General features: G+C 44.1%; 1 protein-coding gene across 4 annotated transcripts in view; it reads left to right on the top strand.

Moving 5' to 3' along the window:
• Positions 1 to 48: 48 nt before the first annotated feature.
• LOC129711845 (LIM/homeobox protein LMX-1.2) overlaps positions 49 to 17,280 on the top strand; it is a 248,810-nt gene continuing 231,578 nt past the window's right edge. For 3 of the 4 annotated variants that reach the window (XM_055659803.1, XM_055659802.1, XM_055659804.1), the window contains exons 1-2: positions 613 to 828; positions 1,326 to 1,512. In XM_055659803.1, coding sequence (XP_055515778.1) covers positions 657 to 828; positions 1,326 to 1,512 — 359 coding nt within the window. In that variant the 5' untranslated portion in view covers positions 613 to 656. Of the gene's footprint in view, positions 194 to 612; positions 829 to 1,325; positions 1,513 to 17,280 lie in introns of those variants that run through there. The other variant, XM_055659805.1, reaches the window with a different exon arrangement.

Raw genomic sequence — 17,280 nt, 5'->3', positions numbered from 1 at the left:
CCCCCCCCCCCCTCCCTCTCTCCCCACCCCTCTCCGGCTCAATACCAACCCGCCGGAGAGAACGCTCCATGGCACATTCACATCAGAGTACCCTGGGAAAACTTCCAGCCTGTTTCTTGGGATTTCCTCCTGTTTAATTTCCTCTCTCTTTAAAAAAAAAAATCAAAATCCGAGCAGCTTGGATTGCAACTCTGTGAGTTCCAGCCTCTGTCTCTCCTGCCTCCCTTCAGGTGTTCATATGTGTGGACGTTTATTTAAGAGGAATCCCCTATTTTTTTTAAAAAATAGAGAGAAAAAACCGGTGCAAATGTTGACTGCATCGCAGCGATCAATTATTCAGGAATACTAAGTTAAAAGGCTCTCTCTCTCTCTCCCTCTCTCTCTCTCTCTCTCTCTCTCTCTCTCCCCCTCTCCCTTCAAACCCCTTCCCCCTCTTCTCCTTCACCGCTCCTCCCCTCTCTCCCCGCTCCCCCTCCTGTGCATGCGAACGTTCGTGGGGAATAGTATTGGTTGTAGCAAGAGGCAGCATTAAAAGTTGGGACTGTGCGAGTGGCGGTGAAGGAAGCAGGGCCGCCGTCTGTGTGTGTGTGTGTGTGCGTGTGTCTGCTGTGTGTCTGTGTGTGTGTGTGTGTGTGTGTGTGTGTGTGTGTGTGTGTATGTGTGCGCGCGGTGCCACAGTGATCTTAAGGATGGCTCTAACAACAGGTCACACATCGCAGGTTAGGTGCCTGAACAGGAAAACGTCCGACTGCTCGAAGATGTTGGACGGGACAAAAATGGAGGAAGTCCCGTTACGTCCTGGTCCCACCACACTGGGAATGCTGCTCGGTAAAAGAAATACTTTCTATCAACTTTTATTTTGTATTTTTTAAATAATCTCTGCTGTCACCTCGTACACAGCCGGCTTTCAAAAGCAGCCGATTGCAACAGGCAAGACTGACGCCGTGACACGGGGGGGAGGAGAGATTGTAGATATTGCATTATTTTGGGAAGTTTTAAGATTGGAACGAGCTTTGTGATAACAGATTTGATAAATGTAAACACCTTTGAAAATGTTACACATTTGTTTTATGTAGCACTCCGAATCGCTTCACTTTAACGCGGTAACGTTAGGGGCAACTGTCAATGATTTTTGCACTTTAGAACAAAATAGCAAAGAGGGATTTATATATATATATATATATATATATATATGTAAATGTATATATTGGGCTGATTGAGAGACGCGGATCATTGCTTTCTTTAGATATAGCCGCTTCGATTTAGAAAGATTAATCGCAACTCAGAGCGGATTTTTAAAATATAATCTTTTTTTTATCCTTCAGGTTCTGAATGCAAGCATAAAGAAATGTGTGACGGCTGTCAGCGACCGATAGAAGACCGCTTTCTGATGCGAGTTAACGATGCTTCTTGGCATGAACATTGCCTGCAGTGTGCAGTTTGTCAACAACCTCTCACCAGGAGCTGTTATTTTCGGGACCGAAAACTTTACTGCAAGCCCGACTACGAACAGTAAGTTTGTCCGCATCTCATCTCCAGAATGCAACGAGACAGCAATATTTATTATTGCTCTCTGGGTCTTGTCTCAACTTCATATTTTTTTTATTTGCAAATACAGTGATCTGTTATCCCCCCCACCACCCCCCCCCCCCCCCCTCCACACCAAAAAATATAGTTTCCATAGTAACCCCTTGCTATCCGTTCACTGTCATTTTATCGAGCTATTTAAAAAAAACCATCTGAGGAAGATCACAAATAATCGTTGCAGAAAAAAAATAATAATTCAGGCCTCGACATCTTATTAATTGTTTTATTGTTGTATGTCTGAATAATCGAAAACATTCAAAGTTCTTTGGCACAGACTTTGCCCTTTGTGACTGTTATTTAGTAAACGAATTCGCCAGACATGCGACCTACAACTAGCCGTGTGTGTGTTGTTTTATCGAGATTGTGTCTGGAAACGGGATTGGATTTGTTGGAAAATATTTACGTTTCAAATGGATGCGAGCATGTTTTTTATTTCTCGAGTTATTTCAGGCCGAATCTATCGCTGAATTGTTGTACTCGATGATCTAAAAAATAGTATAATCGTGCATTAGCAATCATCGTCAACCATCTCTCTTCTTGCCGAGGGTCTGTGGGGGTTTCAATGTCCAGTAATTCTTTGTCTTTGATAACCTTACTGCCCAAATTTGTTTCATTATTAGCCACCTAACCGAGAATTAGTCGCGGGCAGTCGTATTTACAAAACGCAGCATGGTCCATATTGTTGTAACACACGCGTTGTATTTATGAAGACCAACAAAATATCCGGGTAGAAATTAAACGGAGGATGTTGCATTATAATTACATTTACTCATCGAAAGAAGGGACGGAGATTTTGAACGTGATTTTAGATCACCAACTCCGAATGACGCCTCGGCATGCTTATAATAATTAGTCACAGGATAGCAAATATATATATTTTTTTTAATTAATTCTACTGTTTTTGGTTTAGAAAAAAAAGTACCCGAAGTTGTTAGGTTTTTATACTGGTAAAGAATACGGGGTTGTACCCTCACAGGCGATCGCAGGTGTCCGGAGAGCTCTTTATACATCATTTTTATTTCCAATGCCTGCTGTTTAAGGGGAAGTCAAACGATCACCTGATATAGCCTACCCATTTCTCCATGAAAAGGGGTGGCAGATGAGGCACGGGCGACAACAGCAGGACAAACCACACTAAATAAAAATCACACATACACACATCTTTCTGGGCTGAGAAAGCAGCAATATTGAACCCGGCCGGCGCTAACAGCGGGCACGCAGTTACACTGGCCAGCGTCGAGTTAGAACAGGGCTTGGAAATATAACTTCTATAATTTGAAAATTGTAAGATAACAGAGGTCAAGAGGTATTCGGAATGTCTTTGACTGTTGCAAAATGTCTCTCCGTCTCTAAACTCGGGTGTCCCGAGGCCTTAGTGAATTCGCTTTCGGTTATTTCCGCCGGCAGTTTGCGCTTTATTTCTTAATCTGTTTACCTGCACTCGCATATCGTTAATATGCAAATACCTATACAAAGTATTAAGCTGATTAGAATAATATCCATCCACCCAAATTCTGTTTCGTGACTTTGAACAAAAATTCTCTCGTATTTACTATTTCAACTCTACACATCAACCTCACAGTGAGTGAGTGATACAAACCTCCCATAAACTGGGCCCTTGACTGTATCGTTGGATCAACTTCTCATTAATTAAGTTCAGATGAGCAATGCAAGTCGATCTCGTTCGACACCAGATTTGCTCGTGGCACAGCAACAGACCTTCACATTATTACCATTCCCATCTTATTTAACCACACATTTTCTCTCCATACACGAAAAATACGAAAACATTCGCGACATTAAAGCGCGATGTTACACCGACAGATCCAGCGAATAAGTACAGTTGCAGGGAGGTAATTGGAAAGGGAGGTAACGTCGTTAGTCAAGAGTGAAGCTGTAGATGTAGCATTAAGGGAAACGGGCCTTGGTATAAGGTCTGAAATTCACACTTGTAAAGCGTAACGCATGAGTGAAAACTCAACGCGATTTCCATATATATTTTCAACCCTGTTTCAAAAACACATTTTGCAAAACAAACTTGCACATTACCGTTTGTTGGTTTTCTTGTTATAATCTTTTAAGGCAAATCCGCGTGTGATTTTCGAGTTCTTTATTTTTTTTTGGGGGGGGGGGGGATTCACTCAATCATTTCCAAACCGAACAATTCTGATTTTTTGATTAGTATTCAGCGTTTAATTATAAAGCTATAAAGTGTTTCTTGTGAAGGAGGAGTCGAGGGAGAGTGGATGGGGTTAGGACAGGTTGGGGAAGAGGGTTAAGGTGTATAGCGAAGGGGCTGTAAGTGGGGGGTTGGTATTGGAAAGCGAGGGCAAGGTGTCGAGGGGTTCGAGGTTGCGGGTAGGGAGAGGGGATGTGGGGGTGGGGGTGGATGTGGGTGTCAAGGGGGAAGGTGTCAACTAATTGAACCAATTTAATTTTCTCCCGGTGAAGTTTGGCGGCGCAACTCTTCCGACCTTCCATTAGGAGTTACCCATGTAATTGCCTCCGCGCTGTCATTGCTGGGTTGTGGCAGCGATGCGCTGCTTTTGAGGCAAATTGGAGATTCCGATATTAATCCTGCAAGCAAAAAAATAATAATCTTAAATGCATTTAATTTCAGGCAGCCGATGCACATCGCCATGGGACAGAAATGCCGTCAGATTCATTTGAAATTTCATTTGATTTTTGTTCGTTTTAACTGTTCAGAACTTTCAAGGTCGACAAAAAAACGGAACTGCGGCCGGTGGGTTTGTAACACGGTCGGGCAGGACATTAATATCAGCCGCTCTGTCTGTGTTTAAATGGACCTCTACCTGACTATTAATAACATGTAAGGGGATTTCCATTTTCGACCCGTTTGATGGTGCAATCGTTGTCTGGGTTTGAGAGTTTGAACCGCTTAACTTGCAAACCCTGAACCAAAAAAACTTGGGAGATATCATTTGAATTAACATTCCTGAGGGCCAGACTGTGATTCTGCCCTCAAACAGTGTACACTCAAACAGAGCGCGCTGGGAACTCTCGGCGAGTTTTTAGGTGGCTGGTGGATTTTTTTTTAATTGGCAGGTATTACACGGAGCGAACGGGAGAACTTGTCCTCTCGCCAGGGTTAGTTAACTTTAGCGAGCGTGGAGGCGTGTTATTGAGAGGGTTAACACGGTGGAATTAAAAACTAAGAGTTGAAATGTTAAGATAGCATTTGTGTGTGTGGGTGTGAGAGAGAGAGAGAGAGAGAGAGAGAGAGAGAGAGAGAGCGACAGAGTTTGATCCACGGATTTAAAAAAAAATCCCAATTTCACAAATATCGACTAAATCTGGACAGAGCCTTAAAAATCCACAAAGTCTGAAGAAGGATCCCGACCCGAAACGTTGTCTGTCCGTTTCCTTCCACAGATGCTGCCTGACCTGCTGAGTTCCTCCGGCACTTTGTGTTCTCCCCACTCCCCCCGCGCTAAACACCCATAACAATTATCCTTAAACATGCGAGGGCTCGAGGTAAACCAAAGATGCTTAATGCAAACGAATACTCTTTATACAAAAAAAGAAAAGTGTGTATGGAATAGCTAAATAGGCAATGATCGCGGAACAGAAGCGTCGTGTCCTAACAGTTGCCCGCACGGTGAATGCTCGATAGGTAACCTGATTAAAGGGACGATTTGAACATGCAGTTTAAATTCCCGCTCCCCAAATTTAATTCCAGGTGAGATTGCCTTTGCACAATTGGATATCATTATGTATTTCTCGGTCGGCCTAGTTAGTTTCGTGACTCGATTATACGTAAATATCCAACACATAAAACCCAGCAACACTAGAACGAGTAAAGGGCGGCGAATGTGTTTCTAAAGGGTAGATGTTTTCATGTTCATATTGGGCCCAGTGTTAAGAAGCCCCGCGTCACAAGGAGAGATTATTCCGCTGGGTAAACAGTAAACATTTCAAATTGGTTAAAACAGAAATGTTGTGATATAGTCGGGGGTGGGGGGGTGGTTAGGTTGTAATTTAATCAAAAGAATAGCCAGCAAGGCAAGGTTGAGTTGTATATACTATATGTTGTATATACAAATGATTTTGAAATGATAAAGGGAGGTTGCAGGTAGCAACTGTTGATTGGCATAATATGATCAAGCAGTTACTTGTTAGTGGTTAATTCCAATTTAATTGTATTGTACTGTGCTGAGAGATGCAGTTCAATCCACACAGTAAAAGCACTGTATGCACTTTGTATTTCTCTGGTCAGACAGCTGTTGTTTAATGTCTAACATTTTAGAATATCTCAGCATGGTAATTATTTGCAAACACTTGTTTGCACAAATATGTCTGGTGCTGTCTAGGCTGATTGTGGTGGAGAGGTCAGTCTGAATTCTGATCTTATAACTTTCTTATAAAAGTCTCTTATACATTTACTTAGTGACTAGTTCTGTGTCCTGGCATTACCACGTCCCCAGTTGTTTCATGTCGGCTCATCTGACTCCAGTCTAATTTTCACTTTATTTCAATTGAGATTTTGTCTCACCAAAATTGTTTTTTTTTTTTAATTCCCTGGAAATAATCAGCGTGGAGTATTTCTTGACAAAACACACACACACACACAAAATAAAAGCTCAACCCTACAGAGCTGTCCTTTGCATTATACCACTTCATGGCTGTCACTAAAATTTAGACCCTTTTTCTATCTAGGGGGTTTAACATGGCACCTTCAATCACTGGGGCATAATAGTACTCTGTTAGAAGCTTGGTCACAAACAAAAGACAACAACCATTGCTTTGCATCAACTTTTGTCAGGCATTGACTGGGCTTCCCAATGGGGCCTTAAGTGGTTAGTGGTAACAATGTGAATTTCATAGCTGTAGCATGAAAATCCATTGCCCTGGATACTGCCAGTAAATGCTAGCAACGGGGAAATCTTGTGGAGGTTCCAGTGCTCACTGATAGATTCTCTTCACACTGCACGCCCAACGCTGTACTTAGTCACCACTAGGCCAACGAAGCGCTTGGTCGTCGGTGTAAAAGCTGGGAAAACGCCACCAATAACAAGCAGCTCCTCTCACTGATCTCAGAAGTCTAGCTATATATGTATGTCTTTTACCGATCTTAAAATAATGCGAACGCACGGCTCGGTTACGCGTTGACCTGACATGTTCGGCGGTGAAGCCGGGATCTGTGAACAGTTTTGTAACAACACAGTGTACACTTATTAACCTCTGCTGAATCGTGGTACCTGGCGTGACATGACATGGTATCCCACTGCGAACACCACCACAAACTGACAATGACACACATTTAATGAGACGGGATGCAGCCACATAAATCAACACTTCTGTGGAAGAGCACTGGTTTTTGAAATGCTTTTACAAGTAGGTATGTTCAGCATGGTAACCCACAGTTTATTTTTTTTTCTATGCCTCTTTATTAGACTCTCTTAAAACATGTGAGAAATGTGAATTACAGTATTTTTTGCATTTCTAAGGAAAGCCGATGCTCTCTCTGCTAAAGCAGCAGACTAAACTCTGCCAACTGAGCGACAAAACCTCGATTTTTTATTTGCTATCTTGCTCTTTGCATTTGGAAATACAAATTCACTTCACAATTAATACAGTGCGCGCAGGAATCTCAAATTAACCAATTCAACTCAGATGGTGCCCGTTTTTTTTAATGAAAGATGTGTATTTGAATTATAAGTGATCGCAACTTGATATTATTTACCTTAGATATTTTTCTGTAAACTATATCTTTAGTGAGATTTGTAGAAAGCAAATAGAGACTGTAGTTTTTTGGCTGAAGAATAGCACCACAGCACTACGGAAAATGAATAAGTGACGTCTGACTGTGAAGAAGGGTCTCGACCCAAAACGTCACCCATTCCTTCTCTCCAGAGATGCTGCCTGCCCCGCTGAAGTTACCCCAGCATTTTGTGTGTCTATCTTCGGTATAAACCAGCATCTGCAGTTCCTTGCCACACCAGATCACTACAGATACATGCGCTGTATTGCACAGTTGTCTGAATACCTGGCTAAGTAGTGATCAAGGGGAAGGAGGTTCTGGGATTACAAAGAGGCACTTGAGCTCATTTATTCGGATGCACGCAGATTCCCAGTATAAATAGCGGAAGAAGTGTATCGTTCCCCATCTCAATTCACCACTCGTCCTGTGAAGCACCGGCCTTCTCATCTGCCACGCCAGAAACCACAGAACTATTGTGGAAGTCAGCCGTCCTTCACCCGCAGGGAATGCAAGAGCAGAGTAGAATAATTTGTACACAATATCAAAGACTTGAGGGCATAAGTTTAAGTTGAGAGATACAAAGTTTAAAGGACACGTGTTGTACAAGTTTTTTTACACAGAAGGTGGTAGGTGCCTGGAACATGCTGTCAGGGATGGTGGTGGAGGCAGATAAGATAGCGGTGTTTAAGAGATGTATGGTTATGCAAAGGATGGAATAATATGTTCAAGTTTCAAGATTCAAGAGTTTATTGTCACGTGTCTCTGATAGGACAATGAAATTCTTGCTTTGCTTCAGCACAACAGAACATAGTAGGCATTGACTACATAACAGATCAGTGTGTTCATATACCATTATATAAATGTATACACACATGAATAAATAAACTGATAAAGTGCAAATGTTCCATGTGCAGGCATGTAAGAGTTGGTCTTGGCATCATAATCAGCACATACACTGTGGGCTGAAGGGCCTGTTCCTGTGCTGTACTTTCACGTTTAAGAAACATTTGGACAGGTACATTGATAGGATAGGTATAGAAGGATATGGATCAAACACAGGCAGATGGGACTAGTGTAAATGGGCCATGTTGGTCGGGGTGGGCAAGTTGGGCTGAAGGGCCTGATTCCACGCTGTATCATTCTATGTTCCATGTTTAGCTTATTTGTTCAGGTAAGTTTAGTTTAAAGATACAGCACAGAAACAGGCCCTTCGGCCCACCGAGTCCATGCTGAGCAGTGATCCTCCACAATAACCTATCCTACACACACAAGGGACAATTTACAATTTTACCAAAGCCAATTAATCTACAAACCTGTACGTCTACACAGTACGTCTTGTAATATCCCAACATGTTGATCACAGTGATCAGCCATGATCACAGTGAATGGCACTGCTGGCTTGAAGGGCCGAATGGCCTACTCCTGCACCCATTGTTTAGTGTCTATTGATCGGTGCAGGAGAGGTTGGTTTCCTCTCCAACCTGTTAATTTAAAAGTGCCATCCTTGCACTGTTGTGTTTTAAACTTTCTATGCTCCAATTCCTTTATGACTTCACAAGTCAGCGCAGTCAGGTACTGATGTGGGTCTTGAGTGGAGCTGCGTGACTCACCCTAGTGGTGACATCACTCACTCCTTCTTACACAACCTCTCCTGACTAATGCCTGCATTAGAAAGCACTCAAGGAGTTAGCTGGAGACACTCGGCAGTGAAGACCCAATTGTCACCGTCATTAGTTTCGACAAATGGGTTTAATCTTCAGTAAAAGTTCGAAGGAATGGGTGACGTTTCTTCAGAAGAAGGGGCTTGACCCGAGACGTCACCCATTCCTTCTATCCAGAGATGCTGCCTGCCCCGCTCAGTGACTCCAGCAATTTGTGTCTATCTTCACGAACAGTCAGAAACTTTGTCCTGAGGTGGAATTGTCAAAGACTAGAGGGCATAGCATTAAGATGAGAGGGGCAAAGTTTAAAGGAGATGTGGAGAGTACATTTATTACATAGGTGAGGGTGGGCACCTGGAATGTGTTAGATTGGGAGATGCGAAGATCTTGATAAAAGGCATGGAATAAAGAAACCAGAGGTTAGTGAGTGTCAAATATGGGAAATATGTAGATCCATAGAAACAAGCTGAATATTCTGAACCTGAACAACCTCAACATGCTACCAGGGGTGGTAGTGGAGACAGATATGATAGTGGTCAGTGGCGGACTGGCCAGGGTGTCAGCTTGCCCGATGGCAAGTGGGCCCCTGATGAAGTGGTCCCCCTATATCAAGTGGGCCCCTGATGAAGTGGGCCCCTGATGAAGTGGGCCCCCTTTGTCTCCTGGCAACCAATATGTTTAGACCCAGTCCGCCACTGATAGTGGTGTTAAAGAGGCTTTTAGATAGGCTCATGGATATGCAGGGAATGGACGGATATGGATCATGTACAGGCAGATGAGATCAGTTTAACTTGGCATCATGTTCGGCACAAACATTGTGGGCTGAAGGGCCTCTTCCTGTGCTGTACTGACCTATGTTCTATGTTCTATTTCTGAGCTAAGTTTCTATACTTAATGTCAGTAGCTGTTATGTCGTAGCGGCATTTACCAAATTTGCTGAAACAATATTTTCGAATAAAATGACACACACGTACTTCACATGCTTCCATTTCTAATTCTTCAACCAAAGTATTCAAGCATTTTTTGGAAATTTAGCATCTAGCATTAAGTTTTGAAGTTGGAGAGAGACACACATTGAATCATCCAACAAACCTCCTTGTTTCAGGTTGTCGACCTGATTCAATCTCTCAAAAGCAGTCTTTTCCCATTTCCCCCTAAACCCCCTTCCACCCATATTCCTTCCTCTGCATTCACATTTCACACTTGTTTCCTTTAATTGCTGGCCTTTGCCCAACCATCAGGCAATACAAAACTCCCCTCGCCTGTATCCACCCATCACACTTAGTATAAAAAAAAATTAGACACAAAGTATTGGAGTAACTCAGCTGGTCAGGCAGCATCTCTGGAGCAAAAGGATAGGTGACATTTTGGGTCAGGACTGTGTCCATCTTCGGTATGAACCAGCATCTGCAGTTCCTTCTAACACATTTTGTCATCACCTCTTTATGTTCTCCAGCGACGTGACCTGACCCGCTGAGTTACTCCAGCACTTTGTGCCTTTTCCAGAAAGCAGCCCCTGGTTGGGAGAATGATGATTTATTTCCCAAGGGGAAGCAATCCCAAGTTCACAAGTTATAGGAGCAGAATTAGGCCATTCGGCCCATCGAGTCTACTCCGCCATTCATTCATGGCTGATCTCTGCCTCCTAATCCCATTTTCCTGCCTTCTTCCCATAACCCATGACACCCGTTCTAATCAAGAATGTGTCTCTCTCAGCCGTAAAAAAAATATCCACAGACTTGGCCTCCGCAGCCTTCTTTGGCAATGAAGAGAATCCAGAGATAAGGCAACCATGGACTCTGCCACACCCCACGTGCCTGCCACCCTGCCATGACTTATAGCAGCATCTACTCCAAACGTTTCTAAACACTTGGAGATTTTCTCAACCAGATTTCGATTGACCTCTGTTTGCTTCACCCCCCCCCCCCCCCCCCCCCCCCCCTCCCCCCCCCCCCAGTCTTTCTCCTCCTCACACAGCAGCTGTTGTGAAGCTGGTTCAGGAGGGTGAAGAATTTCTGGGGAGAGTTGTTACGTGAGGGAATTGTGCTAAGGTTGGCAGGAGCGGAACACAGCCCCGCAATTCTCGATGTTTACATTGCTGACGCAGGAAAACAAAACGATTTCTCAATTTACTGAACAAATAGAAGCCTCCCATTTTCTGGGGAAGTTCCTTCTCCCATCAGCAAAAGGAGGAACCTTCGCCAAGGCAATAGACTCGTTCTTGCTGCTTTGTCCATTGGAGTACGAACAGCTAGGCAACTGGTTGAAGGGGACTGAATATGCTTTGCATGCCAGTGAGCCTCAGGGGCTGTTGCCGTTACAGTTTAATACAACGCAAGTCTAGGCCCTTCGGCCCATCATGTCCATACCGGCAATTACCCATCTGCATTGATCCTAATTACAAACACTAGGCCTGGGCAATGCAAGTGCCCGTCGTACTAAAGAGAGTCATAGAATTATACAGCGTAGAAACAGGCCCTTCGGCCCAACTTGCCCATGCCGACCAACATGCCCCATCTACACTAGTTCCACCCATCCCTCTAAACATGTCCTATCCATGTACCTGTCCAAATGAATATTAAATGTTATGATAGTACCTGCCTCAACTATCTCCCCCAGCAGTTTGGTCCATATACCTACCACCCTTTGTGTAAAAAAGTTGCTCCTCAGATTCCTATTAAATCTTCCCCCCCCCCCCCCCCCCCCCCCCCCCCCCCCCCCACCTTAAACCTATGTCCTATTGTTATCGATCGCCTATTCATGGCAAAAGACTCTGTGCATTTACCCTATTTATCCCTACATGACCTGTACATCTCTATAAGATCGCCTCTCATCCTCCTACACTCTAAGGAATAAAGTCCTAGCTGCTCAACCAGTCCCGATCACTCAGGCCCTTGAGTCCTGGCAACATTCTCATCATTCTCCTCTGCACCCTATCCAGCTACTTCCACCCTTTCTAACTACTTCGGAAGTTTTGAGACTCCTTACTTTCACCACTCACTCAGTCAGTACATTCGAGCTTCCATTAAATCGCCCTTATCTTCTGTGCGGTCGTTCCATAAGCTAGGGCACTGTGCAATTCACGTCTACCCCATTGTGGACATTTGGACTGTGTCTCTGGAACTGGTGCGCTACAATGCTGAGAACTATATTCTGCATTCCGTATATTTCCACTTGCTCTACCTATTGTACTTGAGTTTGGCTTATTTACATTTTATATATAAAAACTTTAGACTTTAGCGATACAGCGCGGAAACAGGCACGTTGGCCCACCGAGTACGCGCTGACCAACGGTCACCCCGTGCACTCACCAATCCTACACATTGGGGGCAATTTTACAATTTTCCCGAAGCCAATTAACCTACAAACATGTATGTCTTTGGAGTGTTGGAGGAAACCGGAGCACCCGGAGAAAACCCACGCAGTCACAGGGAGAACGTACAAACTCTGTACAGCCAGCACCCGAGGTCAGGATCGAACCCAGGTCTCTGGTGCTGTAAGGCAGCAATTCTATCGCTGCGCCACCGTGCTGTTAGTATTGTCTGATCCGATTGTACACTTGCAAAATAAAACTATTTACTGTACCTCGGTACACTTGACGATGGCCTAAACATAAATCGATGTTCTAGTTTCTGACATCATTGCTATGGGGAAACGTTTGCTGTTATCTAGCCTGTGTGTGTCCCTCATCATTTTATATACCACTACAAGGTTTCACCTCTGCCTCCTTTGCCTGAAGGAAAACAAAGCCAGCCTATCATGTATATCTTCCCACCTTCCTGGCAACATCCTTGTGAATGTGTTCTGCACTGTCTCACGTGCCGTCATGCCCTTCCCCATGTGTGGCGACCAGTTCTGTACGCACTGCTCCATCTGCGCCCTCCAGGAGCGCACAGTGGTGCAGCTGGTGGAGCTGCTGCCTCACGGCGCCAGGCACCTGGGTCTCACCCTGACCTCGGCTGCTGTCTGTGTGGAATTTGCACATTCTCCCTGTGACGGCTTGGGAGCTCTGCTTTCAAAAGACGTGCGTGTTTGCCGATCAATTGCCCTCTGCAAATTGTCCCCTAATGTGTAGGGAAGTGGGGGATAATGTGGGGTAACATGGATGTAGTGTGGGAACGGGTCAGTGTGGGCTCAATGTTGAATCTCTAAACTAAACTGCTGGTTTATAAAGCTTTATCATAACCCCTGTGTTCTTACATGCAATGCTGCGACTAATGTAGGCAAGTAACCCGTATGCCTTCTTCCACCTTACCTACCTGTGTTGCCATCTTCAGCGATGATTAGACTTGTACACTGAGATCCCATTGTTCCTTTACATTCCCTAGGGCCAGCACAGTTTGCACAATTAAACAAGACAATGCACAGTTGCAGCAGCGGATCATTTGATGCATTATTTTGTCTCCTGCTGTTCTCCTGCACTTTAAGGCACACACTGTCATATACGCAGGAACAGTTTCTTTTATCAGACCATTGAACGGACATCCCATGAATGAATGTTATGGTCCCCATATTCAAATCCAACCCCATTGTGGCACTGGTGCCTTTTTTAATCTGGACTTTCTCAGCAGCTGTAACATTATATCCTGCCCTCGAGTCCTCCTCTCTTTGATCTACCATCAGGCTTTAGAGATACAGTGTGGAAACAGACACTTCTGGTTGCCGAGTCCGCGCCGACCAACGAACACCTCGTACATCAGCACTACTCCAGCGACAATATTGCAACTCACCAAAGTCAATTAGCCTACAAACCTGTATGTCTTTGGAGTGTGGGGGGAAACCGGAGCGCCCGGAGAAAACCCACAAGGTCACAGGGAGAATGTACAAACTCCGTACATACAGCACCTGTCGTCAGGATCAAACCAGGGTCTCCGATGCTGTGAGGCAGCAATTCGACCATTGCACCACTGTGCCGCCCCACCTGTTGTACTTGTGCACGGCATAGTTACGCACACAGGGTTTAACTGGATGACACAGAAAGAAAGACCTTCACTGTATCTCGGTGGATGTGACAATAATAAGCTAATGCCAATATCTTCATGTCTTCAGTTTAGGTTCAGGTTCATTATTGTCACGTGTACTGAGAAACAGCGAAAAGCTTTCCTTTGCATGCTTTCCAATCAAATCAGATAATACTATTCATAAATACAACTAAGTCAAACTGGTGCAATAGTTAGAGCAAAGGTGAAGATACCTTTGGCAGAATATAGTTCTCTGTATTGTAGTGCATCAGTGCCATAGACTGAAGACCCACTCAGAAGAAAGGTCCCACCCTGGCACATCAACTAAGTGTCTGAAGATGGGACCCGATGCAACACATCACCTATCCATGTTTTCCAGAGATGCTGCCCGACCCGCTGAGTTACTCTGAAGAAGCGTCACGACCCAAGACACTACATATCTATGTGTAGGAAGGAACTCCAGGTGCTGGTTTAAACTGAAAATGGACACAGAGAGCTGGAGTGACTCAGTCACATACACAGATCTCCACAGATGCTGCCTGACCCTCTGAGTTACTCCAGCACTCTTATTTTGCAAACCAACATCTGCAGTTCCTTGTTTCTACAGATCCAGAAACAATGTCCAGTGTCCGCAGTGGGGTTGTGGGGAAATCGGACGTACCCTAGCTTATGCAAGAACTTTTCAGAAACCTTTCAACAGGGGGGGGGGGAGAAGCTGTTCCTGAGTCTGGTGGCGTGCACTTTCACGTTTCTGTATCATCTGCCCGAAGGAAGCAGGGAGAAGAAGGAATGACCAGGGGTGGGACAAATCTTTGGTTATGCTGGGTGCTTTTCCGAGGCAGCGTGAAGTGTAGATGGAGTCAATGGTGGGGAGTCTGGTCTGTGTCCCTAATGTGCCCCACAGCTACATCACAACTTTCGGCAATTTCTTGTGTTACCGGGCTTCCAATTCCCGTCGCCAGGTAATACAGAGTGTTTGACACAGTAACAGAATTGTCTTTTACAGGATAGTTCCGTCTCCCCATCTGGGATACCTGTCTTGTCCCACCTTCCGATCCAGATAAGGATTGTTGAATCTGACTATCTGACCCAACTGGTTAAATATTGCTTGCATTTATTTGTAATGTGTTTTAAATTCCAACCTTATTTGATGCTGGAATTCTGTACTTTATCAATATATAATTCTGTAACTGGGGAGAAATCTGTCATTTCTGTACTTTATCAATATATAATTCTGTAACTGGGGAGAAATCTGTCCTTCGTCACTGATACTAAATGTGAGGGAGATGGCACGGTGGTGCAGTGGTGAAGTTGCTGTCTTATATCACCAGAGACCGGTTCGATCCCAACTATGGGTGCTGTCTGTACTAATTTCCTCACCATTCCAAAGACTTACAAGATTGTAGGTTAATTGGCTTCGGTAAAATTGTAAATTGTTCCTAGTGTCGTGTGTAGTAGAGTGTTAGTATATGGGATGATCATTGGTCGGCATGGACCCGGTGGGCCGAAGGTCCTGTTTCCCCTGTCTAAAGGGACTATCATCTCTCAGTTATATTTGTTTCATTGCATTTGGTTCCACGGAAGACAACATATCCTAACATAATATACAATTGGCATGTAATACTCTATCACACATTGGCACTATATCTCTATATCTCCTCACCCCGCCACCCCATAGTTACTGACTTACACTGGGCTCATCTTACACAGGTCATCTGTTGCCCGTCCTGAATTATACCGGACCTTTCTTACCTCCAGTTTGCCCCAGCCCGTCCCCACCTCCATACTTCAGTCTGAAGAAAGGTTCCGACCTGAATCATCACCTATTCCTTTTCTCCAGAGATGCTGCCTGACTGACCTGCCGAGTTACTCCATCTATATTCTGTCTCTATCTTCTGAGCTTCTCTAACTCTGGCTTCATGCTTATATCCAACATTAATGCATCTACTCTGATCAACCATACTTTAACCGACCAAGCCTTGAACTCTGGAATTATCTATCTAAACCTCTCCAGTTTTCTCTCTCCGTTTAAAACATTGACCAGGCTTTTTAAACCATAAGGCTTTATTGAACCTTATTTGGCTTGTGGTTAATTACACTCTTCAAACAGCAATCCCGCAATGTTCAGTGTTGAGTCGTACAGCGTGGAAACAGGCCATTCGGCCAAACTTGCCCACGCCGACTAACATTACCCATCCACAGTAGTCCCACCTCCCGCATTTAGCCTATATCCCTTCAAACATATCATATCCATGTCTCTGTCTAAATTATTCTTAAACATTGCAATGGTACCCGCCTCAACTACCTCCGGCAGCTCATTCCATACACCCACCACCCTTTGTGTAAAAAAGTGTACCAGACAGGACGATTGGTCTATATGACACCAGGCCACAATGCATATATCATGAGCCATGATGGGAACTGCTTAAATTCCAGATAACATGGCTACTTCTACTGCTGGGAATAGCTTCTGGAAGACCATCAGAAAGGTGGCACTGTTTTCTGAAACAGATATCATGTTCATAAGTGATAGAAGCAGACTTAGGCCATTTGGCCCATCAAGTCTACCCCGCCATTCAATCATGGCCAATCTATCATCCCCTCTCAACTCTATTCTCCTGCCTTTTCCCCATATTAATAAAGAATATATCTATCTCTGTCTTAAAAGTATCCATTGGTTTGGCCTCCACAGCTGTCTGTTGCAATTAGATCCATAGATTCACCACCGTCTGAATAAAGAAATTCCTCCTCATCTCTTTCCTAGGGAACGTCCTTTTATTCTGAGGCTATGACCCATGGTCCTCGACTCTCCCACTAATGGAAACATCCTCTCCACATCCACTTGATCCAGGCCTTTCACTATTCAGTAAGTTTCAATGAGGTCTCCCTTCATCCGTCTAAACTCCAGCGAGTACAGGCCCAGTGCCGTCAAACGCTCATCTTCAATAATACGTGGGATTCTCAGGAACCATTTTAATGGATGAATATTTTAGAAGTGGTATCATGGGGTTAACAGTAATCTTAAAAAAAAAAATTGTACCTGGCATTTTCACATTAAATAGGTATTATTGAGGGACAAAGAACAGTTGAAACACCACACATTATTTACACCACACACAAGTCGTACATCAAAGCAAATTGGAACCTCCCATTAGTCTGTTTTGGTAACAAAAGACGGATCTTTTCTGGGATTTTCTAGTAATGAAGCCTAGTGTTGGGTTCAAGTGTTATTTCATATTCACATTGTCCTTCTCAGGATGTTATTGAACCACTGGAGGAGGGCTGTTGGCCACATTGGCAGTGAGGTGTAAAGGGAATGTTGGAACAGTGGTCTGTGCAGTACACACAC

This window comes from Leucoraja erinacea, chromosome 31 (assembly GCF_028641065.1).
Source record: "Leucoraja erinacea ecotype New England chromosome 31, Leri_hhj_1, whole genome shotgun sequence".
Lineage (NCBI taxonomy): Eukaryota > Metazoa > Chordata > Chondrichthyes > Rajiformes > Rajidae > Leucoraja > Leucoraja erinaceus.
This window is presented reverse-complemented; position numbering and strand designations above follow the sequence as displayed.